Raw genomic sequence first — 26136 nt, 5'->3', positions numbered from 1 at the left:
CTTTATAAAAGTATAAAATTATAAAAGGTGCTATTTTCATGAATTTTGTGTTTTCCTGATACTTCAGCCAGATCAACATGCAAACGTTACAAATAGAGCAACTGAACACTGGCCATCAATTACCTTTGGATTTAAACAGTACATTCCAGCGCAGTCTGGGCCCCAAAGCAATTTCACCCTTACCTAACTTACCTAACTCTTAATATAGCCTAAACTCACTGAAAAATAAGCTAACTTCATTTCACCTTTTGTAGCATACACGTAGACTCAGAGTATATACTGAAATATAATTTGAAAGCTGATCATTAAAAAAATCAAGAACCTCAATATTAAAATATTAACTCTGAGTATCTTAAAATTGCATAGAAAACGTAGGTCATGGTTTATTAAAGTTTTACTTAAATAATCAGATAAATAGGGCTGGTGAGGTGGCTCATGGCTATAATCCCAGCAGTTTGGGAGGCTGAGGCGGGCGGATCACCTGAGGTCGGAGTTTGAAACCAGCCTGGCCAACATGGTGAAACCCCGTCTCTACTAAAAATACAAAAATTAGCTGGGCGTGGTGGCGGGTGCCTGTAATCCCAGCTACTCGGGAAGCTGAGGCAGGAGAATCGCTTGAACCTGGGAGGCGGAGGTTGCAGTGGGCCGAGATCGCGCCATTGCACTCCAGCCTGGGTGACAGAGTGAGACACTGTCTCAAAGAAAATAATAATAATAATAATCATAATCATAATAATCAGATAAATAGAAAAAGAGGAAAGGCAGAATTTACAAACATATATTAAACAAGAAATAGTGTTATTTATTCTTTACCATACAAATTTGCACTGAAAAGTTCACAATATTTGATTTTTGAGCTTTTTGAGCTCAGGATTGGTCAGAGCTTGAAGTTTAAAATAGTTGACAGATTTAGGGAATAGCTTTCATGTTAGTTACCTCATGTTCATTAGCTTTGAGTTGCATGGGAACCACGTAAAGTAACCCAGGCATTTTGCATCTAGGTAAGGGAATGATTCGAAGGATAATAATAACATAGTTCTTTCTTAAATCTCTATCAGTTCCGGATCTCTATACACTTCACCAACACCTATCATTATTCTTAGTTTATAATGATGAAACAGACTAGGTATAAAAAATGGAAAATTAGATTAGGTCGCAAAGCAAATATAAACCAAACGAGATAAAATCCACTCATGTTGACTACCATAGTATTGAGATCCAGGAATCCATGCTCTCTGTAGTTAAAGCAGATTATCTTCACTGCCGTCTATTGGTCTTTATCCTGAATTAGGAGAGAAATCCCCTGAGGTTCTGCACGGCAAATAAAGAGTTAGGAAAGCCAAAATATCAGTGGGCATCATAAGTGATTTACTCTAGATAAATCATTGAATCATAGTGACAAGCCCTTAGGAGCTCAGCCTTAGAATTTCCCAAGGGTTTGGTAGATGATCCTGCAGCAAAGAATGAATTCCAGGGTGTCAGATCTGACTTGATGGCATTTTAGGGACTTGGCCAAGGTTCCCACTTGATATTTGGGACTAAAATGTCCCACCTGAAAAGAAGTGTTCTACCTTGCAATTAAAGAAAATGTGGGCCAGGCACGGTGGCTCATGCCTGTAATCCCAGCAGTTTGGGAGGCCGAGGTGGGCAGATCACCTGAGGTCAGGAGTTTGAGACCAGCCTGGCCAACCTGGTGAAACTCCAACTCTACTAAAAATACCAAAAAAAAAAAGGAAAAAAAAATTAGCCAGGTGTGGTGGTGGGTGCCTATAGTCCCAGCTACTTGGGAGGCTGAGGCAGGTGAATTGCTTGAACTTGGGAAGAAGAGGTTGCAGTGAGCTGAGATCAAGCCATTGCACTCTAGCCTGAGCAACAAGAACAAGACTCCATCTCAAACAAAAACAAAAACAAAAAACAAAAAAGACTGGGCATGGTGGCTCACGCCTGTAATCCTAGCACTTTGGGAGGCCGAGGTGGGCAGATTGCCTGAGCTCAGGAGTTCAAGACCAGCCTGGGCAACACGGTGAAATCCCATCTCTATTAAAATACAAAAATATTAGCTGGGCGTGGCAGCGTGCGCCTGGGTGCACCTGTGATCCCAGCTACTCTGGAGGCTGAGGCAGGAGAGTCGCTTGAACCCGGGAGGCAGAGGTTGCAGTGAGCCCAGATCATGCCACTGCACTGCAGCCTGGGTGACAGAGCAAGACTCTGTCTCCAAAAAACAAAAACAAAACAAAACAAAACAAACAAAAAAAAAGAAAATGTGAAAATGGATAGTTCTGAGGAAATGGGAAAAGCCAGTTGCTGAGAGAACTGCAGTAAAGGTAAGTCTGTCCCATGAAGGGATACATACTTCCTATCTCTGCTCCTCAGCTATGTTCTCTTCATAAGCAGAAATTCTGTGACCAGGCAACTTTCTGTATGGTCAGGTTGCCTGGCCTAAGTCCTTGGCTTGACTAAAAGCCCTTAATAATCCAGCCAGTCCCCCACAGTTTCAGAGGAATTTCTAGGAGTGCTAACCTTCTATTGGCTTACTAGGGATTCAGGTCCTAATCTATAACCTCAACATGTGCTTTGACCATGTGCCTCCCAGGCTCCACTATGGATATAACAGGATGTACTTAGAAAATTCCTTTATCTTTTTTTTTTTTTTCCTTTTTGCAATCAGTTTCTCAGGTTAAAAAAAAAATTGCTTTATCTTTGTTTGAAAGAGAAGATCACCACCTTAAACTTCCTAATTGTTCATGAGTCAAACAGGATGATAATATTTACGCCACTGTTATCATCCCTACCTTTTACTTAATGTCATGAGTATAGGGTGTGGACCGGAAGAAGCAATACAGAGTTTCACAGTTGTGCTGGGTAATTCATAAGTTTTGTATGTGCCTGGGATATTAGGGTTGTAAATCACAATTAAAGACGAAAAATGTTAGGAGGGAAGTAAAGCAGAAAGCCCAAATCAGACAGTGAATCAGGGATTAAGTGGGAGTGGTGGAAAGGCAGGCTAAGAACATTTACAGAGACAGAAAATAGCAGAGACTCTCTCAAAACAAGAATTCATTGTTCTAGCATTCAGGAAGTGTCTATATAGGGTGTGGAGGAAAAAAAAGGAGATGTGGGACATTTCAGAGCAGACATTGCCCAGAGTAGATCTTTTATCCTCCCATGCACATGCACACGTACACCTTAGTTCCATTTTAAGCTTTTGGTGAAAAAGGTAAAGTATTTTATTGAAAAAGCATCACAGTTCTGACTCTTTGTCATTTTCATCCAGATAGTATTCATCATCTGTGGTTGTGTCTGTGTCACAATCTGAGTCCACTGTGTCTTCCTCATAGATATTAAGTGGTTCACTTGGAGATAAGCCATCTTCTGGCACCTGACTACTGGGAGAATTTGAGCTTAATGACTCTGAGGGGTTGGGAGGGTTCCTCAAATCATCTTTTAGGAAGCCAGGGTTCTTAAGAAAACTTGGTTTCCATAATCTTCCTTGTGTAAGTGACCTCTTTACATTTTCTAAGAAAGCTAACTGTTGTTCTTTCCCAAAGATCCCGTAGTCAATAGGTCTGTATATAGATGTTGCAGACCTGGGACCTGTTTTTGTCCTGCTGCGATAAGCCCAACTTTCATTTCCATCGCAGGAGGGGAGTTCAGAAAAAGATCTGAATCTTCGACTGTACCCATTGTTGACAGAGAATTCATTCCCAAGGGTCAGTTGACTCAGGGCATTGTCAATAGAAGTGCTTTCAGAAAAATGGCGCTCCCTGACTTTTGGAGGATGGCTTTTTCGTAGTAGATCGCCATGAACATTAATGCTTTTTAAACTCTTTGAACGATAGAGGTGTGGCTCAGGTTCCCACTCCAGAGATGAAGCACTCCTTTGTTGCTGCAGAAAACTGGCCAGTGGAATGCTTACTCTAGATTTCTGTGCAGGCTCCGGTGGAAAAGGAGGGCTCAGCCTCCTCTGATTGTCAGAGAATTCTGCTTCCCTGAGGCTGGTGAATGTGATGGGGGATGGGGCTCCTGATTCTCTTTCTAAATTCTCAGCTGCTGTGACTTCTTTAGAATTCTCATGCTTTGATGGTGATTCTGAGACATTTTTAAACTCATTCTGATGTCGTTGTGAAATGCTGTTAGACTTCTGGTTGCTGACGTGTGTAGAAGTTTCTCTGTTAGGTAGTACAGTAATGGGGAGAAGGTTCTCGGATTTTTTCACATGCTTTCCATCCTCACTCAACCTGCTTTCGCCAATGGACTCTGCAGATTTTGGAGTAGGCTCAGGGAACAGTGAGTTGCACTCCACTGTGCCAAGAGACAAATGGTCAAAGCCAGATCTGCTTCCACTTTGAGGGAAGATAGTAGCTACATGTCTTCTGGGGGTTACATCTTCAGCTGGGAATTTTCTGCTTGCTTTAGACATGGCTGCCAATCTGTGTTTAACTGAAGATCTATTTTCCCCCTTTACTAGGTCATCCAAGTTGGTTTTATTTTTGTTTCCTTCAGGAAGTGAAGGTTGATCCCAAGGTGACTTCTGCATTTTATCGTCAGCCTTCCTGCTTTCTGTCATATTTGCCTCCTGACTTCTTTGAGGTAATTCTCTCTGTTCAGACTGCAGACTCTCTAAGTTTGGTTCATCTGACTGAGTCTCCTCACCAAGCTGTAGTTTATGCAATGCTGGAGTAAGGGCAAAGACTTGACTCTCTGAGTGAGAAAGTGTTTTATTAGTCATTTTTTGGCAGTTGGTTCCAATGTCCCCTCTGCCTTCCCTAGGCTGTGATCCACTGGAGCCATCACCTACAGCTGTGGATGTGTGATCTTTCTGAGGACAATTCCCACTTCCAGTAAATGGAATGGCTCTACCACTCCCTGTACACTCCCAAGAACTTCTTCTGGTTTGGGAATTTCCAATATTAACTTCTGAAAGAGTTGGAAGACTAGAGGGACCACTGTTACTTGAATTAATGGAACGTTGACAATTTTCAGATTTTTCTTTGGATACATTTTTTCTCTGAAGCATCAATAAAGTATGCAGGGTTTCACTTTGCAACTTTTTGCCTCTTTCCTTCTTGTTTTCTGAATCACCTGGAGGTGTTTTAGCTAAATTATCTGAAAAAATCTCTCTAGCTTTAGATTCCTCTTCAGGAAGAGAAACAGCTGCCTCAACTGAAACCATTTCCTGTAATGTATGTGCTAGGGGCCCCCTATTTGATAATTGGAAGGCAGTCATATTTTCAGTGGTGAGTGTCTGATCAGAGTTGATGGACATCTTTAGATTTTCACATGAAGGTGTTCCTGACTGTTCTCGTGTAGAATAATTCTGTTTGTCTTTTTCTAAAGCATTAGGAAATGTTTCAGTCTCCACTTGAGTTGATTCTATAAGTAAATTAGTATTTTGTGCATACTGTTGAAGGAGGTTACAGAATTTTTTGCTGGGTTTCCTCGGTAGAGTGTAATATACTGAGACCACCTCCAGACATTTTACATTATCTTCATCACCAGAAACAGAAAACGTACTAGTCGTCTTAACCTTATGTAATGTTTTCCCACGTTCTTTTCCTGACAAGTCTGAGCAAAAAGGTAAAGGGTCTTCATTTGAAAGAGCAAATACACTTTTCCTGGAGGCAGCCATTTTACCTTCTTTCTCAGTGTATTCTTGGAAGTTTTCCTTTTGGTGTTGTCTTTTGGTTAAAGAACAATCTCTAACAGATGAGTCATTTTCCACAGGGCTAATGATTCTCTCCCAAGCCCTTGGTGTTAGCTCAGAAGCATCCGTGCCTGCAGTCAATGGCTTTTTTCTTCCTTCTCTTCCAGTTGAGGCATGTGGCTCCCCTGAGGGACATGACATAGCCCTGTTGATGAGGAATGGAAGTGGCCCTTTTCTAACGGAAGTAGATCCACTGCTTTTTACATTTGTCATTCTCTCTGTGGCTTCAGATGCTCCCAGGGCTGAGTCTGAAACGACTTTGGAACATTCATTCGCTGACTCAGGAGAACTGGGACTAAATTTGTTTAATGTGTAGTTCCCCATTGCATCTTCCACATTATTTTTTATTTGGAAGGGAGGTGGCACATTCCTCAATGAAGCAGCCATTATTTTACTTCCTGACTGCCTGCCATGTATGAGAAAACTGCTTGATTTTCTTGGCAAGGTACAATAAATTGTGTCAAGCTCAGAAACTTTGGAATTGCTTTGATTTGTTTCAATGAGGCTCCTGTGATCACTGGTGGGTACTGATATACTTTCTGTTTTGCTTAACTTTTCAATACAGGATATACGATGCCTTATTTTTCCTTTTCCTCTTTCATTCCTAAAAGGAGAGTGTGGATGGCATTTGACATTAACCACTTCATCATGTGTAGGCACATGACTATCATTTCTCTCTTGGTTTTCTGAATGGCTTACAATAAACTGATTCTTTTGGTTCTTCCCAGCATTGTCTTTTTCTTCTCTTTCTCCTAGCAATGGATCTTTGTCTGAAGGACTTCTGGAGAACACTGTCATAGATGGAACCCCAGGAGCATCAAGGGAAGAATTCTTTGATGGTGAGGAATCTGGTAGTGCAGCTGATGACAGATCTAAAGAATCACACGAGGTCTTGTGGCCAGGAGTCAACTTGCCACAGTTGGTAGAATGAATTGTAGCACATTGCTCTCCCTCAGTATCTAAAATAACAGGCTTTTCTGGAGATTGTGCATTTTGAGTATCAGTCGGTGCAGAGCTCCAGTGGTTATTTGTAATAATTCTTGAAATATCTTCATTACTTACAGTTAATTCCTGGTGACAACCTTGGTCTGTCCTGGGGAAAGATGGTGGTGTTCTGTGTTCCTGAATGAAAGGAAGGGAAGCCGTTGAGCCAAGTTTTCTGTTTTCAGTAAACCTCTTGTCTTGTTTAATGTCATTGGATTTATCTTTGTGCGGTATATACATTTTGGAGGTATCTTTCCTGGAAAAGACTCTGAGTGACTTTTTTGAACTTATTGTGGTAGATGCATTAAAACCAAACCCGTTGCTCTTGGCTGAGTCCTGGGATAAGGGATTTTGAAAATCAGGTAGAGAGTTTGAGATCCCTGTCTGTGAAACAGGTTGGGGTATTTCACCTGCCTTGTTTGTCTGGTCCATCTTGCTTAGCTGTTTGTCTTCTTCTGAAATAGATTTATTTAAGTCTTTCTCATTATTCACTTCTGTGACCAAGATATTGGGCTGGCTTTTGGCAAGAGGCAGAGAGTCAGTTGAATTGCTGTTGGTCACAGTGACTTCTGTATCGCTTCTAATTGGATGAGAGGCAGGCTTATTTGGAAAAATTTTCTTCAAAGTGACTATGGGATTCTGCAAGTTGGGACTCTGAGGATTCCTTCTGTCATCAGAAATCTGGGAAAAGGAAGTTTTGGATGACGATGCTAGAGTCTGAGCAATTCCAAATGAGGAAGCTTCTTTGTTTATATGTACTTCTATAGGAGAACTGTCCTGTTGACTTACCAACTCACTGGATTTGACGTGATAGCTTGAACCAGTCATGGAGCAAACATTTGGTGTGCCAAAATGAGGAGTCAGCTGGGTCTCATTACCATGTGATACCGCCATGCTATCCATTGTGGATGTCTGCCAGGGATGTGGCTCTTCTTGGCCTCTGGAAACATCTGTTCCATAACCAGAAGAAAATGATTCCCAGTGTTCAGAAGAAACATTATGGCCGTGAATGGCTGATACACTATTTGCTTCCATGGAAATCATTTCAAAGTCTCTGTCAGAAGAACTGAATGATTTCCTGCTTCGATGAAAGTCAGACCAGAAAGAATGTCCTTTCTCTTGGCCCCAAAAAGGACCTTGTCCAAATCTCCCCTGTTCTCCGCTTCGTCCAAAGGTATTGCTGAAGAAAGATCTAGCAAATGTGTTGCTTTGATGGTAGAATGGCATGTTCTCTGAGTTCTCAAAAGTGTCAGGACTCATTGCATTCTCCATGGGAGCATTTAAACTAAGATGTTGGTAAACATTCTGTGAATGGTATGATTCATATCTCTTATTCTCCTGAAAACCCCTGGGATACACATACTTGTCAGCAGGGTCAATTTCCATTGGTGATGGTGCCCTCAGGAACTCTTCCTGGTTCTCCCTGTCTCTAGAGGAATCTGATCTGTTCCATATGATGGATGATAAAGGAGTTCTCTTTGGACTCTGCTGGTGCCTTGGTGGTGTAAACCCACTCTTGCTCTGAGTTCTGGCTGGAAAATGTAAGCTTCTTGCTGTGAAATGCCCTGTGGCTGGTAAGGCTGACCGTTGCCTGCTGTCAAAACACAGCGAAGTACTGCCAAAAGTATTCTTTTGCACATAATCTTCCTTAAAGACTCTGGGCTCCCTTGTCCTATACATATCATAAATTGTCCTTGTCCTAGGAGAAAAGGTTTTAAAACCTTCCCTATGAGTTCCTGGTCTTAGGATGTCATAGATAGACATATTGGAAGTTTCATTATAGAGTTTTTTGTGCCTTTCTGTGATATTACCATGTCTGTTACCACTGGAATAAAAGTGACTGAACTGTGTTCTTGATCCATAGTTGAGGGGTGTTCTGGTATTCACTGAGCTTGCAGACTGTTCCTGAGCCAATTTGCTATCCAAGTCATCTAAAACTGAAAAGAGAATGTGAGTCAACTTTTTTGTATATGTTTTTACAGTTTAATAATAATTTGAGTTGTTGAAGGCTCCTTTTCAAGAAACATAATCATTTATAATTTTATTTTTTATCATATTATAATAAATGTTATAACATTAGTTTTGATTATATTTTCAAGATAGTCTGACATTTACAAGACAGTAGTGAAAATTTCTTTCCTACTTTTTCAAATCACATTTTTTTTCAAAGTAAACCTTCCATTAACGCCCTAAGGAAATAGAACTATAATCTTCTAACAATGAATGTTAATCATGTTTTTTTTAGTGCATCTAAAGTGTACTGAGTTTTTTGAACATATGGACCAGTAATAAAAGGGAATTAATAATGCAGATATTGAATAACTAGACAATTGCTAGTATTATTAAGCCTTGTCTTTCTGTTTCTTTCATGTCACTAGGTTGCTACAATATTTCCAGCTGTGTATACCTCCTGGGATCATAATAGAAATGAACCTCTGTAAGTAGCATATGATTTCTAGGTTGTACTATTAAGAAAAAAGTATTACCACTAAAAGCTTAGCACCTAATTTATGAACATACTTAGTTGGATGGATTGGAGCAATATATATAATTAAAAGTGCTATATAATATTATTAAATGATATGCCAATGGTAGATTTTTTTTTCTGGAAAAATTAATACCCATTAACACTCCTATAAAATAGCACTTTCTATGTGTCAGGCAGAGTCCTAAACCCTTAATATATTAACTCATTAAGTCATCACACAACCTTAGAAGGTTGGTCCTATTACTATTCTTATTCTATAATGAGGAAACTGATGCAAGAAGAGATTAAGCAAATTCCTAAGATCACACAGCACTGGGATTTGAACCCAGACAGTCTGTTTCCTGAATCCATGCATACAACCACTGTCCAGTGCAACCTCTGTGCCATAAAAGCTCCTTTTTAGGCCCGGCACGGTGGCTCACGCCTGTAATCCCAGCATTTTGGGAGGCCGAGGCGGGCGGATCATGAGGTCAGGAGATCGAGAACATCCTGGCTAACATGGTGAAACCCCGTCTCTACTAAAAATACAAAAAATTAGCCAGGCGTGGTGGCGGGCGCCTGTAGTCTCAGCTACTCGGGAGGCTGAGGCAGGAGAATGGCGTGAACCCGGGAGGCGGAGCTTGCAGTGAGCCGAGATGGCGCCACTGTACTCCAGCCTGGGCGACAGAGCGAGACTCCATCTCAAAAAAAAGAAACACACAGAAAAAAAAGCTCACTTTTCATATTTTGCTCTTTATGAACCATACAGATGATTTTACTATGAGACGAGCTCATAGTTTTACAAAGACGTGAAGTTGCTGTTGTCAAATAATGATTACTTTTCTCTCGGTAGCAAAGTCAGGGGGTGGTGTCAAAGTCAGTGCCCAGGGGCCCCCTTATGATAACTGAAGACGTAGACCAGGCCCAGACCCAGGGCTGATGCTCTCTAGGACCACAGCCCCTGTGATCTCAGACAAGCCACAGCATCCTTTTGGTAACACAGTTGGCTTTTCTTTGAATTGTATCAATTTAATTGTATTTGACAAGTTTTCCTCAATAAAAACCCATTAGACTTTGAATAGAATCATAATCTTTTGAGGTTTGTAGACTCGCTAAGACCCACTCTATAATAGATATAGTTTACTATATTCATGTTCAATAAATACGAATAAATTAAAAATTTCATTTCAATTGTATAATGACAGGAAATGTAAGTGTCTGAGCACATATAGGTGAAATGTACATGCAACATGCCAATTATGTGAGGGCAGATGCTAAAGGGATTTAAAAAAATCTGTTCTGGATTTTTCCCTATCCTATTTTATTTGCAAGTTGGTGTTATTGAGTTTGTACAACCAAAAGAAAAACTGATCTTGAACATTAAGGATATGTAATTAAGGAATTCTTTAGGGAATAATCTGTCAATGTTTTAGTGAAAAATATTTATTTACCCCTAGGACCTGAAGTAATTTTTCCCTATAGCCACAATAAAATAATCAAGCAATGCTGAAGTATAAGGTGGGGCAAAAAACAAAACAAAACTGCATAATGAATAAAAATCTATCTTTAAAACAAATTATAATGAAAATCTCTTTGACATCCATTCTCCCTTTCAAGCTGTTTATGTTTTTCTTTCCCCTTAAAGTCTTGGCTGACTACAAGAGCAGAATGTATTTAGAACAGAAAATACAGAAAAGTATAACAATATAAGTAAAATCGCCAGGAATTCTACCTAGAGGTAACCATTCTTAACATCCTCGTGACAAGATTTTAAATTAAAGCCACTTAGAATCCCAAACTATCAATGCTGTTCACTCACCACTCCTGACATCAGAAAAATTCCTGTTCTGCTTGTCTACATTATTTTCAGAAAGGCCACATTATTATTATTTTCTCATTCCATAAACAGTAGCTCTCCTCTTTCAACAAAACCTTCATTTTGGAACAGAGATTTTCCTCTGTTCTCTGCCAGGAAGCATCTTACTGAAGAAGGCCCCTACGTTGACTGTCCAGCTGACTGTCTCTTCCGGACTGCTGTCCCACACAATAGGGGCCAGGCGATGGTATTGCCTTTGCAAACTAAATGAAGTTCCTCAAAGTGAAGCTGGTGGCGACTTCAGAGTTAACTTTTCAAATGGCCGGGTTTATATAGAATAACCTTTGTAAAAGTAAACTGTGATCATATAATGATAAGATACATGTGCATTTGGAACGCCACTGCTTTTGGAACCTGTTTCAGTTTTTATCATCATACAAGGTTAATTGTCTAATGTCAATTAGATTTTATTGCAGTGCATTTGGGTCCTAATCTGGAACAATAAAAGTCTATTAAACAGCAAACTTTATAGATGTATTTCCTAAAGATGTATTTCCTTTTTACCTGAGGTTAATTTTTTTTTTTCTGCTTTCTCTGTCACCCATGCTGGAGTGCAGTGGCGTGATCTTGGCTCATTACAACCTCCGCCTCCCAGGTTCAAGCAATTCTCCTGCCTCAGCCTCCCAAGTAGCTGAGATTACAGGTGCGTGCCACCATGCCTAGCTAATTTTTGTATTTTCAGTAGAGATGGGGTCTCAAACTCCTGACCCCTAAGGTTAAATATTAAACATTATTACTACTCCATATATTTATCAGTCCTTGATTCAAGAATATTTGCTTAGATTATATTTAATCATAAGATTCTTAATACTTGTGTTAATAACATATCAGCATCCTCTTCAAATAAGCTAAACATGAGGATGTAAAAAATAAAGTACAGTGTTTGATATGTTTTGAGTAGTTTAATACAAACTAGTTATTGTTTACTTCCTTTAGTATCAGTAGTTGCAAAGGCAACTTAATCCATGAACTTACCTTGGAAAAACTCATTCTCTAGCAGTGAAGCGTCCCACGGTGGAGGCATGCCACTCTCCTCCCTCATGACTGCTGGCTTTGGGACAAATGCACTGTCAACTAGTTGATTTTCCAGAGGTGAATTGTATATTTTTGCCTGCTAATTTTAAAGCAGAGAACACAATATTATTTCTGAGCCTTCACCAGTCAAAATACTCACACGCTCCCACCAAACTGTCCCAAGCTTAGAAGTATTAGTCTAAGGACTGCAAATCCATTTTTCTAATATTTATTTCTCAATTTACAATGTGTTGTTTTTGCTATTTGTAACTGATCTGCAACTTCTCTATACCTACATTAATTCTTTCCATGATAAGACTTCAGGCAAGGTACTGAGCCTTTCTCTGCCAAAGTTTCCTATGAACTTACACAGCACTGTCAGAGGCGTTTGAATCAGGGTAACTCCATCTTGAATAGGGGCTGTGTAAAATAAGGCTGAGACCTATGGGGCTGCATTCCCAGCCGGTTAAGGCCTTCTAAGTCACAGGATGAGACTGGAGGTCGGCACAAGGTACAGGTCATAAAGATCTTGCTGATAAAACATGTTGCACTAAAGAAGCCAGCTAAAACCCACCAATACCAAGATGGCAACAAGAGTGACCTCTCTGGTCATCCTCACTGCTATACTCCCGCCAGCGCCATGACAGTTCAAATGGCATGGCAACGTCAGGAAGTTGCCCTATATGGGCTAAAAAGGGCAGGCATGAATAACCCACCCCTTGTTTAGCATAATATCATCAAGAAATAATCATAAAAATGGGCAACCAGCAACCCTCGGGGCTGCTCTATGAAGTAGCCATTCTTTTATTCCTTTACTTTCTTAATAAACTTGCTTTTACTTTACGGACTCGCCCTGAACTCTTTCTTGTGCGAGATCCAAGAACTCGCTCTTGGGGTCTGGATCTGGACCCTTTTCCGGTAATATCTTCCTGGAGACCACGGAAGGGCCAATACTAAGGAAACCTTCCAACCAAAGGCTAACTTTGGGTAAGTGGTGGGGTGCAGTAACAGCATTACACAGATCTTAGTGGGGGTTCCTTGCAGAGAGGAAAGAAATTGACCCCTCTTGAGTTTGGAGTGCTGTCTCCATGGCTCCAATGGCTTGGATTTTGGATTTCCTAACATTGTACCTATTTTTTCAAGACCCTGTTAGCTAGAACTCATAGTGGACCTTAAGATTTGTGAACTTGGCCATGTGCGGTGGCTCACGCCTGTAATCCCAGCACTTTGAGAGGCCGAGGTGGGCAGATCACTTGAGGCCAGGAGTTCGAAACCAGCCTGACCAAAATGGACAGTGGTGAAAACACTGTCTCTACTAAAAATACAAAAATTAGCTGGGTGTGGTGGTGAGTGCCTGTAATCCCAGCTAATCCAGAGGCTGGGCCAGGAGAATCGCTTGGACGCAGAAGGCGGAAGTTGTAGTGAGCTAAAATCGCGCCACTGCACACCAGCCTGGGCGACAGAGCGAGACTCCGTCTCGGAAAAAAAAAAAAGAAAAAAGAAAAAAAGAAAAAAAAAACACAAAAAACAAAAATACAAAAATTAGCTGGACACGGTGGCAGATGCCTGTAATTTCAGCTACCTGGGAGGGCTGAGGCAGGAGAATCGCTTGAACCCGGGAGGCGGAGGTTGTAGTGAGCTAAGATCATGCCACTGCACCCCAGGCTGGGAGACAGAGGGAGACTCCGTCTCAAAAAACACATACAAAAAAAAAAAAAAAAAAATTGTGAACCTGAGGATTTATGGGGAAAAATGTGTTTCTATTAGAGGTCATCTAGAATAGGGGTCCCTGACCCCTGGGCCGTGGGACCGGTACTGGTCTGTGGTATGTTAGGAATCAGGCCGCACAGTGTGGGGTAAGGGGCCAGCATTACCGCCTGAGCTCCGCCTCCAGTCAGATCAGCCCCGGGATTAGGCGTTAGATTCTCACAGGAGCGCTAACCCTATTGTGAACTGCACACGCGAGGGATCTAGGTTGTGCTCTCCTTATGAGAATCCAACTAATGCCTGATGATCAGAGGTGGAACAATTTCATTCCCAAACCATCCACCACCCCTTTCTGTGGAAAAGTTGTTTTCCATGAAGTGGGTCCCTGGTGCCAAAAAGGTTGGGGACTGCTGATCTAGAATGGTAGAATCCCTCAGAGGGCCATAACGAGCTGATTTGGTAGTTCTGAAACAAAGTCACTCAAAAGTATGACTGTATAAATAATAAATGGCTTAAAAAAAACCTATTGTTTTTCAATGAAAGGATTTAGGAGAATGATATAGAACTAAATTTGTTTTCCTTTATTATTATTATTTTTATTTATTTATTTATTTATTTTGAGGCGGAGTCTCCCTCTGTGGCCCAGGCTGGAGTGCAGTGGCGCAATCTGTGCTCTGCAACCTCCACCTCCCTGGTTCAAGCAATTCTCCTGCCTCAGCCTCCTGAGTAGCTGGGATTACAGGCGCACGCCACCACGCCTGGCTAACTTTTTTGTATTTTTAGTAGAGATGGGGTTTCACCACATTGGCCAGACTGATCTTGAACTCCTGACCTCAGGCAATCCTCCTGCCTCAGCCCCCCAAAGTGCTGGGATTACAGGCATGAGCCACCTCACTCAGCTATTATTATTATCTTTGTTTACTAACAAATGTTTATCTTGATTTCATAAAATCTAATCACTGCCCTACTTTCAAGCTTTTGTCTTCATAACCTTGCGAACATTATCCACTCCCACGCCTTCACTTTCTTGTGCCAAAACTCCATTTGCATTTCCTCTGTCAAACTGGCTCTGTCACTCATGACTCCACTTTAACTCATCCTGCACTCATCCACTTCCCTTTCCAGTCTTTATTTTCAGCTCACTCTGCTACCCAGTGCTTGCCTCTTGAATCCCTCTCCTCTACCTCAAAAGTTCCCTTTCTATTTGACCTTCACCACTACATTTTGTCTCATCTTTCATGCCTAAGACCACATGTCGATCCTTTCCGAAGCTCCGACTTCTTAATTTCTCCATAACAGGTCTGTCTGATTCCACGCCGCCAGTTCTCTTAACCCCTACATTCCTTACGACCTTGTATTTTCACTCCTGCTTGTTTTCTTTCTCAAGGTCTAGGTCAGTTATTTCCTACAGAAACCTGCCCAAATTTCATTGACCTATGGTTTTCAGTTCTATGAGCAAGCCACAATTGACTACTCACAAAGCAGATTTATTAATAAGGAAGGAGTGCTCCCATGATAACTTATTGGTCACTGAATATGATTTAGCATACTAATATAAAATTCAGAAGTAAACAAATGTTAAAAGCAAAACACAACGATAATGGGATACTGATTAGAGGTAATAAAACCTCAAACTAATCATTTGAGAAATCAGATCAGTTAAAGTTAATTCTTTCTACCCTACATCAAAGTGTTCCCTTTTGTCTGTCCAACTCAGAGGTTACCCTACGTCAATAATTGTTAGTATTAGTGATAATAACAATTAGTCACAGGTCTTATAAGTCCTTTCTTCTCAAATCTGCAATTTTGGTAGTTGGTGCAAAGTAGATATATCTGATTAAGAGAACAGTAGGCATAATTCTCTCTTGACCATTTAACGTCCAAACAATCTTTTCTCTATGTGTGTAGATGAGTACATTTCTTGTGGCCCCCAGGATCACATTCCTTTGTAATGATAATACATATAGTGAAATGAAAAGTACGTGAACAGAGGGATCACGTGAAGAGATGACCCTCTCTAGATTGGGAAGAATTACTACTCTCTAGAGACCCTGAGTATAATTTCTTCTGGTTTTATTTCTGACCAGACCCTCTACTTCAAGATCTACCTTACTCAAACAACATGTTCAGGATGCTTTCAACACACAAAGATGTAAATTATATAGCTAGCAAGAGAAAATACCGAGGTTTCATTTACACTCAACTGTAACTCTGCAAGGGTGACATTAGTGATTAAAAAAAAAAAAAAAGGAATTGTTAGTCAGTAGTCAATAGTAGGTATCAGACATAAAGATTGAAAATTATCACTACTCTATAGACTCCTAATTTTTATTTAAGCTATGTGTGAGATATTATTATTATTGTTGTTAGCAGCAGCAACTAAACATTGATTATTCTAGGCAACGTGTTAAGGGCTTTATGTGGGTTACTTTAGTTCATTTAGTTTTAACTACCCTATGGAGTTGGTACTCTTATTATCCCTACTTTGAGAAAACTGAGGTTTCAAGAGGTCAGGTCATTTGCCTTTGGTCACACTGGTGGAGGGAGGAGGTTCATTTCCAGTTTGTCAGATTCCAGAGCCAATGCTGAAATACCTCATTCTACTCATGATCAAGTTTTGCAGTTCTTGGCTTATTAGTGCATTACATCCTTGTAGCAGGCATTCTCTGAAGCCAAACACAGGTCATAGAGCTTCTGGGAAGCACCTGAAGTTTCTTGTGACCTGGAAGAGAAGTAAATCTTTCCAGGGCCCAGAGCAGACACCGACTGATCCTCATTAGGGCTCAGTTTTGGACTCAGAAGCCCCCTCAAAATAATGCTCCGTGCTTTGGAGTTGCCATAAAAGGTGAAGCCTATTTCCCAGCCCTGGCCTAGAGCATAAGGAGGTTCAAACACCTCTTTGCAGCACAATTGTGTCAAAATCCTTTCCAATTTTTTTTTGTTTTTTTAAGAGACAGGGACTTGCTCCATCACCCAGGCTGGAATGCAGTGGTGCAATCACAGCTTACTGTAACCCCGAACTCCTGGCTCAAGGAATCCTCCCACCTCAGCCTCTTGAGTAGCTGGGGCTATAGATGTGTGCCACCATGCCTAATTTTTTAATGTTTTGTAGAAATGGGGTTGCTATGTTGCCCAGGCTGGTCTCAAACTCCTGGGCGCAAGCAACCCTCTCACCTTGGCATCCTAAAGTGCTGGGACTACAGGCATGAGCCACCACGCCCAGCCTCCAACTTTCTTGTATTTGAACAAATTTACTCATTTATTTTTAATATACTTAAAAAATCCTCTCTTACTGAATCCTTATAACAAATTTGTGAATTAAGTAGGAATTATCATTCCCATTTTTTCAGATGAGGAAACTGTATCTCATGCAAGTGCCTTACTGAAGTCACATGAATAATCTATATGGTGGCACTGGCTACTCACTCATATGATCTGATCCCAAACCCTCTTCTTTCCATTACTGTTTTTTTTTTACTGTTATTTCACTAATGTACATATCTTCAGTTAGATGGTAAACTCTCTGAAGAAAGGAATCTTGTCTTAGACATTCCATGCCTTTCATTGTATATGGCATGATACTTTGCACATAGTTATGAATTGATTTATGATATACCAAGGTAGAAAACTAACTATATAAGGCTGTGTGTGGTGGCTCACGCCTGTAATCTCAGCATTTTGGGAGGCCAAGGTGGGCAGATTGCTTGAGCTCCAGAGTTCAAGACCAGCCTGGGCAACAGGCTGTCTCTACCAAAAATACAAAAACTTAGCAGGCTTGATGGCACATGTCTGTGGTCTCAGCTACTTGGGAGGCTGAGGTGGGAGGATCGCTTAAGCCCTGGGGGCAGATGTTGCAGCAAGCAAAGATTGTGCCACTGCACTCCAGCCTGGGTGACAGAGTGAGACTCCATCTCAAAAAATAAAGAAAACTAATTATATAAGATTGCTAGTATATATTATTACAGAAATTGAGACACTGAAGATTTGTAATATTAGGATTCAGAAAAGCACGTTGGAGGGACAGCATAGTGGTAAATCACATGAGCTCTACATAGGTTCCAATCCTGGCTCTGCCCTTAATATTTACATGACTTTGGGCAAGTTATCTAATCTCTTTGTACCTTAGTTTCTTTCTTGGTAAAAGGAAAATAACAGCAACAATAACAATACCCATTGCCTAGGGTTGCTGTATGAATTAGGTGAATTAATATTAATAGTCGTGATGCATTTAGAATGATGTCTAGCACTTAGTAATCCTTACTGTTGCTGCTACTATTCTTTTGTGGTTATAGAGAATTTCCTGGAGGACTCCTGTTGATGCTGGCAGCCAAATGAGGTAGAAAAGTATCCCACAGGATGAGAGGCCAGTTGCAAAATGCTGGCTTTCAGGATCTCAGTTACATGGTACATAAAACAGGCTGAACAAAATGAGGCATTTTACACAACTCCAATTCACTCCACTGATACTGTCTGCGATTCTGACCTGACTAGACAAACAAACCTCTGTTACAGAGTAGCCTTAGAGTACTTGAGAACTTCCTAGGGCAGCCAAACCTGTAGAACAGCTGTCAGAGCCGAAGCCTAAACTCACTGATGTTATCAAATGCCTTGGTAAAATCAACAAATTAATTTTTCAAGGTGTTCCTGAATTTGTTCCGTGTCTGTTTTCCTGCACAGATCATATCCACCAATGTAGCTGCAACTTAAAACCACTCATTCATTTCTTCTTTCAATTACTGAGTGTTCAGTTTGTGCCAGGCAGTGGGAATACACAGGCTGATATGGTTTGGCTATGTCCCCAACCAAATCTCATCTTGAACTGTAGCTCCTATAATTCCCACGTGTTGTGGGAGGGACCCAGTGGGAGACGACTGAATCACGGGGGGGCGGTTTCCCCCATACTGTTCTCGTGGTAGTGAATAAGTCTCATGAGATCTGATGGTTTTATAAGGGGTTTTCCCTTTAGCTTGGCTCTCATTCTCTCTTGCTTGCCACCATGTAAGATGTGACTTTCACCTTCTGCCATGATTGTGAGGCCTCCCCAGCCACAGGGGACTGTGAGTCCATTAAGCCTCTTTTTCTTTAAATTACCCAGTCTCAGGTATCTCTTTATCAGCAGCATGAAAACAAACTAATACACAGGCCCTGCCTGAGGAGCTCACACCCATCTGGACAAAAAGCCCAGTGTAAGAAGTGCCACATTGGAGGTGTGTTCCTAAGGGTACAGAGCTGGCAGTATCACTGAACAGTAGCCAGAGTTTGTTCAGAGATAAAGAGTAGTCAAGTGGCCCAGCCATGCTCCTAAACATCCTGCAATACACAGGAGTCCAGAATGTCAATGGTGCTGAGGTTGAGAGAAACCCTGGGCTAGATGATCTCTAAGTGTTTCTCCAGCTCTAAAATTTCTGTTTTCTGAAGTTTCTATGTTTCTTTTGCTTCTTTTAAGCTTCTGAAAATGTTTAAGTAGCAGCTTCCTTCTTTTTTAAGTGGAAGATCATCTAATAATATAGTATAACTTCCCATCAAATAGTGGAATCTGCTTGTACCATTCCTGCCCGGCTGCCAACCAAGTGATGAGAAGTTCATCACCTCAAATCTCGGGGAGAATCGCTATGGCATCAATGGTTAATTTCCAGCTCTCTGTGGGGTTGAGGGGATAGAACTTCCTTGAATAAGTAAGAGAAATCTACATGTCATGCAGAAGTCTTATTTTAGATAGTACTTAAAAAATTTAGAGATAGTACTTTCATTGTTTTCTCTCTCTCTCTCTCTCTCTGCTTTTCTTAATGTTTCTTTTTCTTTCTTTTTTTTTTTTTTAGAGACAGGGTCTCTCTCTGTTGCTCAGCTGTAGTACAGTGATGCAATCATAGCTCACTGCAGCCTCCAACTCCTGGGCTCAATGATCCTTCCACCTCAGCTTCCTGATTAGCTGGTACTACAAGTGTGCGCCACCAAACCTGGCTAATTAAAAAAAATTTTTTTTTTGTAGAGACAGGGTCTCACTATGTTGCCCAAGCTGGTCTCAAATTCCTGGCCTCAAGCAATCCTCCCACCTTGGCCTCCCAAAGTGGTGGGATTATAGGCATGAATCACTCTTCCCAGCCTCTCTCTTACTTTTCATAATAGCTATTCATGGGGAGCAACAATCACTGGGTTCCATTTCACTTATATGCCCAGCTCTTGCCTTTTAGATTGACATGCTCCAAGCAGTGAAATGGTTACGTGCAAGTGGGAATCAGGACTGTCAAAGTAAGATGTCTATTAATCCCTAGACTGGATTTTCAAATCCCCAAAACTTTAAATTAGCTCCACTTCTTCCAGGCATTTGCCTTTCTTTTTACATCCCTTTTCTGCCTCAGATCCCATGGCTCTCAAACGGCAGAGGATGGTCAGTCTGAATATTTCCCCTAGGAAAACCGAGAGTACAGAAGCATCCTGGAGCAGGGCTCTGTCCTCTCAGAGAGCAAAGCTGGATGGAGAGGTCATGCCACTTCAGGCCACTGCTCAGTTAAAGCAGAGTCTCTGCAGGTGGTGAGCAACTGGGGTCCATGTGCAAACAGGGCATCAGAGCTGAGGAGCTGCTGGCGTTACTGACTTCCCACTGTGGAGTTCCAGAAACCCAGGCTTTTTAATCCTGAGTCTACCATTTACCAGGGTGACCTTGAGCATGATCTTTAACTCTTTAAACCTCACTTTCTTCATCTTTAAATTGGGGAGAATAATAGTACCTCTTTTATAGAGTTTCTCTGGGGATTAAATGAAATGATCTATGTCAAGTGCCTGGAGGACAGTAAGGTCTCCATTAGAGTGTAGCAATTTTTAGTGCTGGTGTCATGGTTGGGGCTGAGGCATACAGGAGAAAAATAGAGCTCAGTGTTATCATCCAGAAAGGAGTAGTGTAAAGAACTTCTGTTTCCAGCCGGGCACGGTGACTCATGCTTGTAATCCCAGCACTTTGGGAGGCTGAGGCGGGAGGATCACTTGAGGCCAGGAGTTCAAAACCAGCCTGGCCAATATGGTGAAACCCTGTCTCTACTAAAAATATAAAAATTAGCTGGGTGTGGTAGTGCGGGCCTGTAATCTCAGCTAATTGGGAGGTTAAAGCAGGGGAATTGCTTGAACCCTGGAGATAGAGGTTGCAGTGAGCCAAGATCATACCACTGTACTCCAGCCTGGGTGACAGAGTAAGAAACTGTCTCAAAAAAGAAAGAACCTCTGTTTATATGCACTCCTCCTCACCAGAATTTTACCTCACGCTTTTGGCAGAGAGGGAGGGAGAGAGAGAGAGAGAAAGAAAAAGGGAGGACCCAGTACTAAGGTTTCGATCCACTGATAAATATACTTGCTCTCCTTCTGCCCGCTTTCAAAACCTTCCTAAAGGTCCCTTCCAAAACTCTCCGTTTCTTTTATCTCTAAACCATACGAGTTACACAGGAAGACACAGGAATGTGTAGATCAAAGTTATGACAACGAAAAAGCAGAAACAGAACACTTAAGCTTCTTTATCTTGTCAGCATCTGAACATGGTGACAAATTTAAATTTTAGCTTCTGAAGAAGCATCTCGCTGGGTCAGCCCTCATGCCGACTTTTTCCTGCATCTCACCTATGAGAGGCTTCTTCTTTGAGTACAAATGATAACCACACTCAGAAAAGATCTGGTGCAAACCCATCCTGGCTGGCAAAAGTGGCTGTGGCTGCCTCTGGCCGCCTCCTCTGCCCAACCCCTCAGGGCTGTACAGGAGCAACACGTGGCAAAATATCAGAGATCCCACTGATGGCATAAGTGGAAACATGATGGCCTCACTCCTTCCCGGCAGAGAATTCCAGTACCAAAGTCAACTGGAAGCCAAATATAATTGGGAAAATTTGAACCCTTCAGGAGAAATCCAAGCTTCTAAAATATATTTAAAACTGAGCTGAGGGGAATACTACTGAACTAGGTAGCCACCCTGGGATTACATAAATTCTGAATTTCTTAAAGTAACCTGTAGTTATCTGGTTACTTACCACAGCAGCTCCCCTCACAGGCACAGGAGGTCCTGCATGGCCGTCGCATCTGTGGAAATAATTTGAAATGATTTCTTTGAAGAAGAGCCTAACTTTTACCAGGAGGAAAAATCAACAGCACATTTGCCATTAGATTTTGATATCTTGAGAAGATCTATTTCTAATTCATTGTAGAAAGATGTTTCTTTGTTAGCGCATTATTGAAAAAAATTAGAAATCGTTTCCTATGATTACTTAGAATCAGTACTTTACATCTTTGTCCCTCAGGTAGCCAAGAAAAAATTACATATTAGTGGATTTGCATTTGAGCACAACACGACACGTAAAATATAATAGCTATGTTTGTTGCACTGTTTATTCTGTGTCAGGCCCGATCTTTGTGCATGTTAATTCATTTAGCTACATCACTCTCCTGAGATGGATATTATGGCTACTTGCATTTTACAGATGAGAAGATGGAGGTACAGAGAAGTCAGAATACATAGTTGCTGAGCTAGGAGTTGGGCAAAGTCTGTCTGGATCTAGAGCCCTCTTTCTTTTCTTTCTTTTTTTTTCTTTTTTCTTTTTTTTTTGAGACGGAGTTTTGATCTTTGTTGCCCAGGCTGGAGTGCAGTGGCATAATCTCGGCTCACTGCAACCTCCGCCTCCTGGGTTCAAGCAATTCTCCTGCCTCAGCCTCCCGAGTGGCTGGGATTACAGGCGCCTGCCACCATGCCTGGCTAATTTTTGTATTTTTAGTAGAGATGGGTTTTCATCATTTGGCCAGGCTGGTCTCGAACTCCTGACCTCAGGTGATCCGCTTGCCTCGGCCTCCTAAAGTGCTGGGATTACAGGTGTGAGCCGTGGTGCCTGGCCACAGCCCTCTTTCTTAACCAGTACGGCATGTTGACTTTTTTCCCTAATGGGAAACAAATTTTCTGTTTCTTTGCATTTTTATTTTAAAGAGCAATTAAGTAACGACCAGATTTAACAGTACATAAGATAATGGTTTTTTTTTTTTTTTAAAAAAAGGAGAGAAAAACCGCCACAACAACAACGAACATTGCTTTGGGATGTTGACTTCTATAAAGATGCCTGACTTACTAGGAAACCATTTTGGAAGTGAACAAGTATTCTTTTACTATTTGTGTTGCTTTCTCAAATTCAATGAGAAGGTGACAAATTTAAAACCTAGGCCCAGAATTGAGATAAATTTTAATCTTTTATTTATTTATTTGAGACAGGATCTCACTCTGACACCCAGGCTGGAGTGCAGTGGTGTGATCTCAGTACACTGCAGCCTCGACCTCCTGGGCTCAGGTCATCCTCCTACCTCGGCCTCCCAAAGTGCTGGGATTACAGGCATGAGCCACTGCATCTGGCATAATCTTTTAAATCTATAGTCTTATGCCAAGGGGTTCTCTGTCTGAATTCAAGATTTAATAGACTGTCCAGGTGTAGTGGCTCCCACCTATAATCCCAGCACTTTGGGAGGCCGAGATGGGTGGATCACTTGAGGCCAGGAGTTCGAGACCAGCCTGACTAACATGGTGAAACCCTGTCTCTACCAAAAATACAAAATTAGCCAGGTGTGGTGGCAGGTGCCTGTAATCCCAGCTACAAAGGAGGCTGAGGCAGGATAATTGCTTGAACCTGGGAGGCAGAGGTTGCAGTGAGCTGTGATCACACCATTGCACTCCAGCCTGGGTGAAAAGAGCAAAACTCTGTCTCAAAAAAAAAAAAAGATTTAATAGACCGTAATGACTGAGGGCTCTGTATGAAATCAGGCCCTTTCCTCCACTGACAGAACAGTAATGGGGATCAGGAGCTAAAGAAACTGGGTCTCTAGATCAGATCAATTAAAAGTGGCAAGGCACAGTTGTCCATTCAAACTTCTAGCTGCTTCATTGTTCATAAAAGTTGAACATAAAACCTGGGAGACCAAATAATTTTATACCCTTAAGATAACCACATGTATTTTATAGTTTAGCTCAGATTTTAGCAGAAATTGAAAAGAAAACTATGGATTTTTCCATGTAACTCTGAAATATTGGATCTACTAATAATATCTAGGAGTTAAATACTGCTTTTATTTTTATTCTTCTTTTTCATACACATTTATTGAGCCTGTTTTCCTCCTACACTCTACATGCTATGTTGAGCTCTTTGGAGGAAACAAATATGACTCAGATAGGGACCCTGTTTTCTGAGAGCTTTTAGGAAACAGCAGATATGTAAAGAGCCAAAACCTAAGTCAAGACTTGATAAGGACGAAGAAGAGGTATAAGTAAAATGCAGGGAAATGCAGAGGGGCCAGCAAGCACTTCCTGGGACAAACAGGGAGGGCAATAGGAAGATGGCAGTGGAAGTGGTACAAGAGGCTAAAGAATAGCCTGAGCAAAAGCTTGGAGATGGGGGCACAGCAAGGGAGGTCGGGGACTGGCAAGCAATCCAATATGCCTCGAGCCAGGACTACATGCCAGACTGTGAAGGTTCTTTCCAGAATCCTGCTGGACTACAGCCCTCACGGTGCATCCCCACAGTCGACACTCACCAGCTCACCAGGCAACCCTTCTGATTTGGAGTGATGGCAGCAGGAGCAGGTTTCTGAGAATGGCAGGTGTGTGGGAGATGCAGCTAAAGGACCAGAGGGTGCCTGGAGCACAGCTGGGATGCTACCACCAAGCGTGAGGGCGTGCAGCGAGTGGAAGGACACACGCATGCCTAAGGGTGCCATGGTTGTGTGTGCTCCCGTGGACTTGTGTAGTAGAGTACAGGACTCAGAAGTTTTGGGGGCCCAGAGTCTCTGCCCCCATTCCCAGGCCTTCCCACAAGTTAATTTATGTTTCTGATGTGAACAGTTTCCACTTAGAGAGTGAATAAAAGCAACAGTGGTATCATGAAAACTATGCTGGTAAAAGCCCCCTGGACTTGGTCATTTCAAGGGATACTAAGTTACCTCATCTTCTGCATTTACCCACAAGTCCTATTGATGCTGTATCTGAGAGATTTCACATATGTCCCCACTTCTCCATCTCCAGTCATTCTGCCTGACAGTCAACTTTCACAATTTCTCTTCTGGACTTCTCTCCATCCTTCTCACCACCAACAGAAAGATCTGTCTAAAATGCAAATTTGATCTTATCAATTCCCTGCCTAAAAATCTTACAATAAGGTATTATCCAAAATCTTAACATGAGGCCAGGTGCAGTGGCTCATGCCTGTAGTCCCAGCTGAGGTGGGCAGATCATTTGAGGTCAGGTGTTTGAGACCAGCCCAGCCAACATGGTGAAACCCTGTCTCTACTACAAATACAAAAAATTAAGAAAATTTTTAAAAATCAAAATCTTAACATGACATAAGGCTTTACTTTAATCTGACAAACTTCCCTGGATAATCCAGCACCATTTAAGTCTCATTTGCTCACATTCCACTCTTCCACAGGTACTCTAGACTTGTCAAATTAATTCCACCTCCATTAAATATTCTCTCATTTCCATACCTTTACAGATACCATTCAGAAATTCTCACTCAGTGGAGCAGAGTGGGGCTCAAGAATATCATTTTCTAACTGGAACCCTGGGTGATTTCCCACCAAGTGTTGGTGGGGCACACTTTACCCACTGAGGAGAACCTCCACCTGGATGGCCACAGGCCATTGAGATCCTACTTGTCCAAAACGGAATCTATGTCCTCCTTCCATCGCAGTCCTTCCTATCACCTAATCAACAAATCCTGTTGATTCAAACTCAGAAATCCCTCTCAAACCCATCCACATCTCTACATCTCCCTGCCTTTACCCTATTTAAGACATTTATCATCTTTTCGCTTTTTTGCTGTAATAGCCTCTTAACTGTCCTCTGTGTCCAGGTTTTTGTCCCAATCCAATCAATCCTCTATACTTTATTCAGAGTGATCGATATAAACTGAATCATGCCACTTCCCTGCAGACTTCCACTTGCTCTCAGGTGAAAGTTGGAATTTTTTTCTGCATTCATAAAGCCCTGTATGATCTATTTCCTACATACTTTCCAGCCTCATGATTCCTAGATCCCTTCTGCCATAGGGAATTTTTTTTTTTTGAGACAGGGTCTTGCCTAGTTGCCCAGGCTGGAGTAGAGTGGCATGATCATGGCTCACTGCAGCCTCTACCTCCTGGGATCTAGCAATCCTCCTACCTCAGCCTCCTGAGTAGCTAGGACTACTGGTGTGAACCACCACACTGGCTATTTTGTTTTTGTTTTTTTTTTTTGTAGAGGTGGGATTTCACCACATTGGCCAGGCTGATCTTGAACTCCTGGGCTCAAGTGATCCGCCTGCCTTGACTTCCTAAAGTGCTGGGATTACAGGTGTGAGCCATCATGCTCGATCTGGGATTTTTACTTATAACCCAATGA

General features: G+C 41.6%; 1 protein-coding gene across 3 annotated transcripts in view; it reads right to left on the bottom strand.

Annotated features, from left to right (window-relative positions):
* Window positions 1–2655: 2655 nt before the first annotated feature.
* Window positions 2656–26136, bottom strand: part of EXPH5 (exophilin 5) — an 85395-nt gene continuing 61914 nt past the window's right edge. For 2 of the 3 annotated variants that reach the window (XM_030829239.1, XM_030829241.1), the window contains exons 4-6: window positions 21761–21809; window positions 12007–12145; window positions 2656–8625 (exon numbers count right to left, since the gene is read on the bottom strand). In XM_030829239.1, coding sequence (XP_030685099.1) covers window positions 3242–8625; window positions 12007–12145; window positions 21761–21809 — 5572 coding nt within the window. In that variant the 3' untranslated portion in view covers window positions 2656–3241. The remainder of the gene's footprint in view (window positions 8626–12006; window positions 12146–21760; window positions 21810–26136) is intronic. The other variant, XM_030829240.1, reaches the window with a different exon arrangement.

The sequence above is a fragment of the Nomascus leucogenys genome, chromosome 15, assembly GCF_006542625.1.
Source record: "Nomascus leucogenys isolate Asia chromosome 15, Asia_NLE_v1, whole genome shotgun sequence".
NCBI classification, from domain to species: Eukaryota; Metazoa; Chordata; class Mammalia; order Primates; family Hylobatidae; genus Nomascus; species Nomascus leucogenys.
This window is presented reverse-complemented; position numbering and strand designations above follow the sequence as displayed.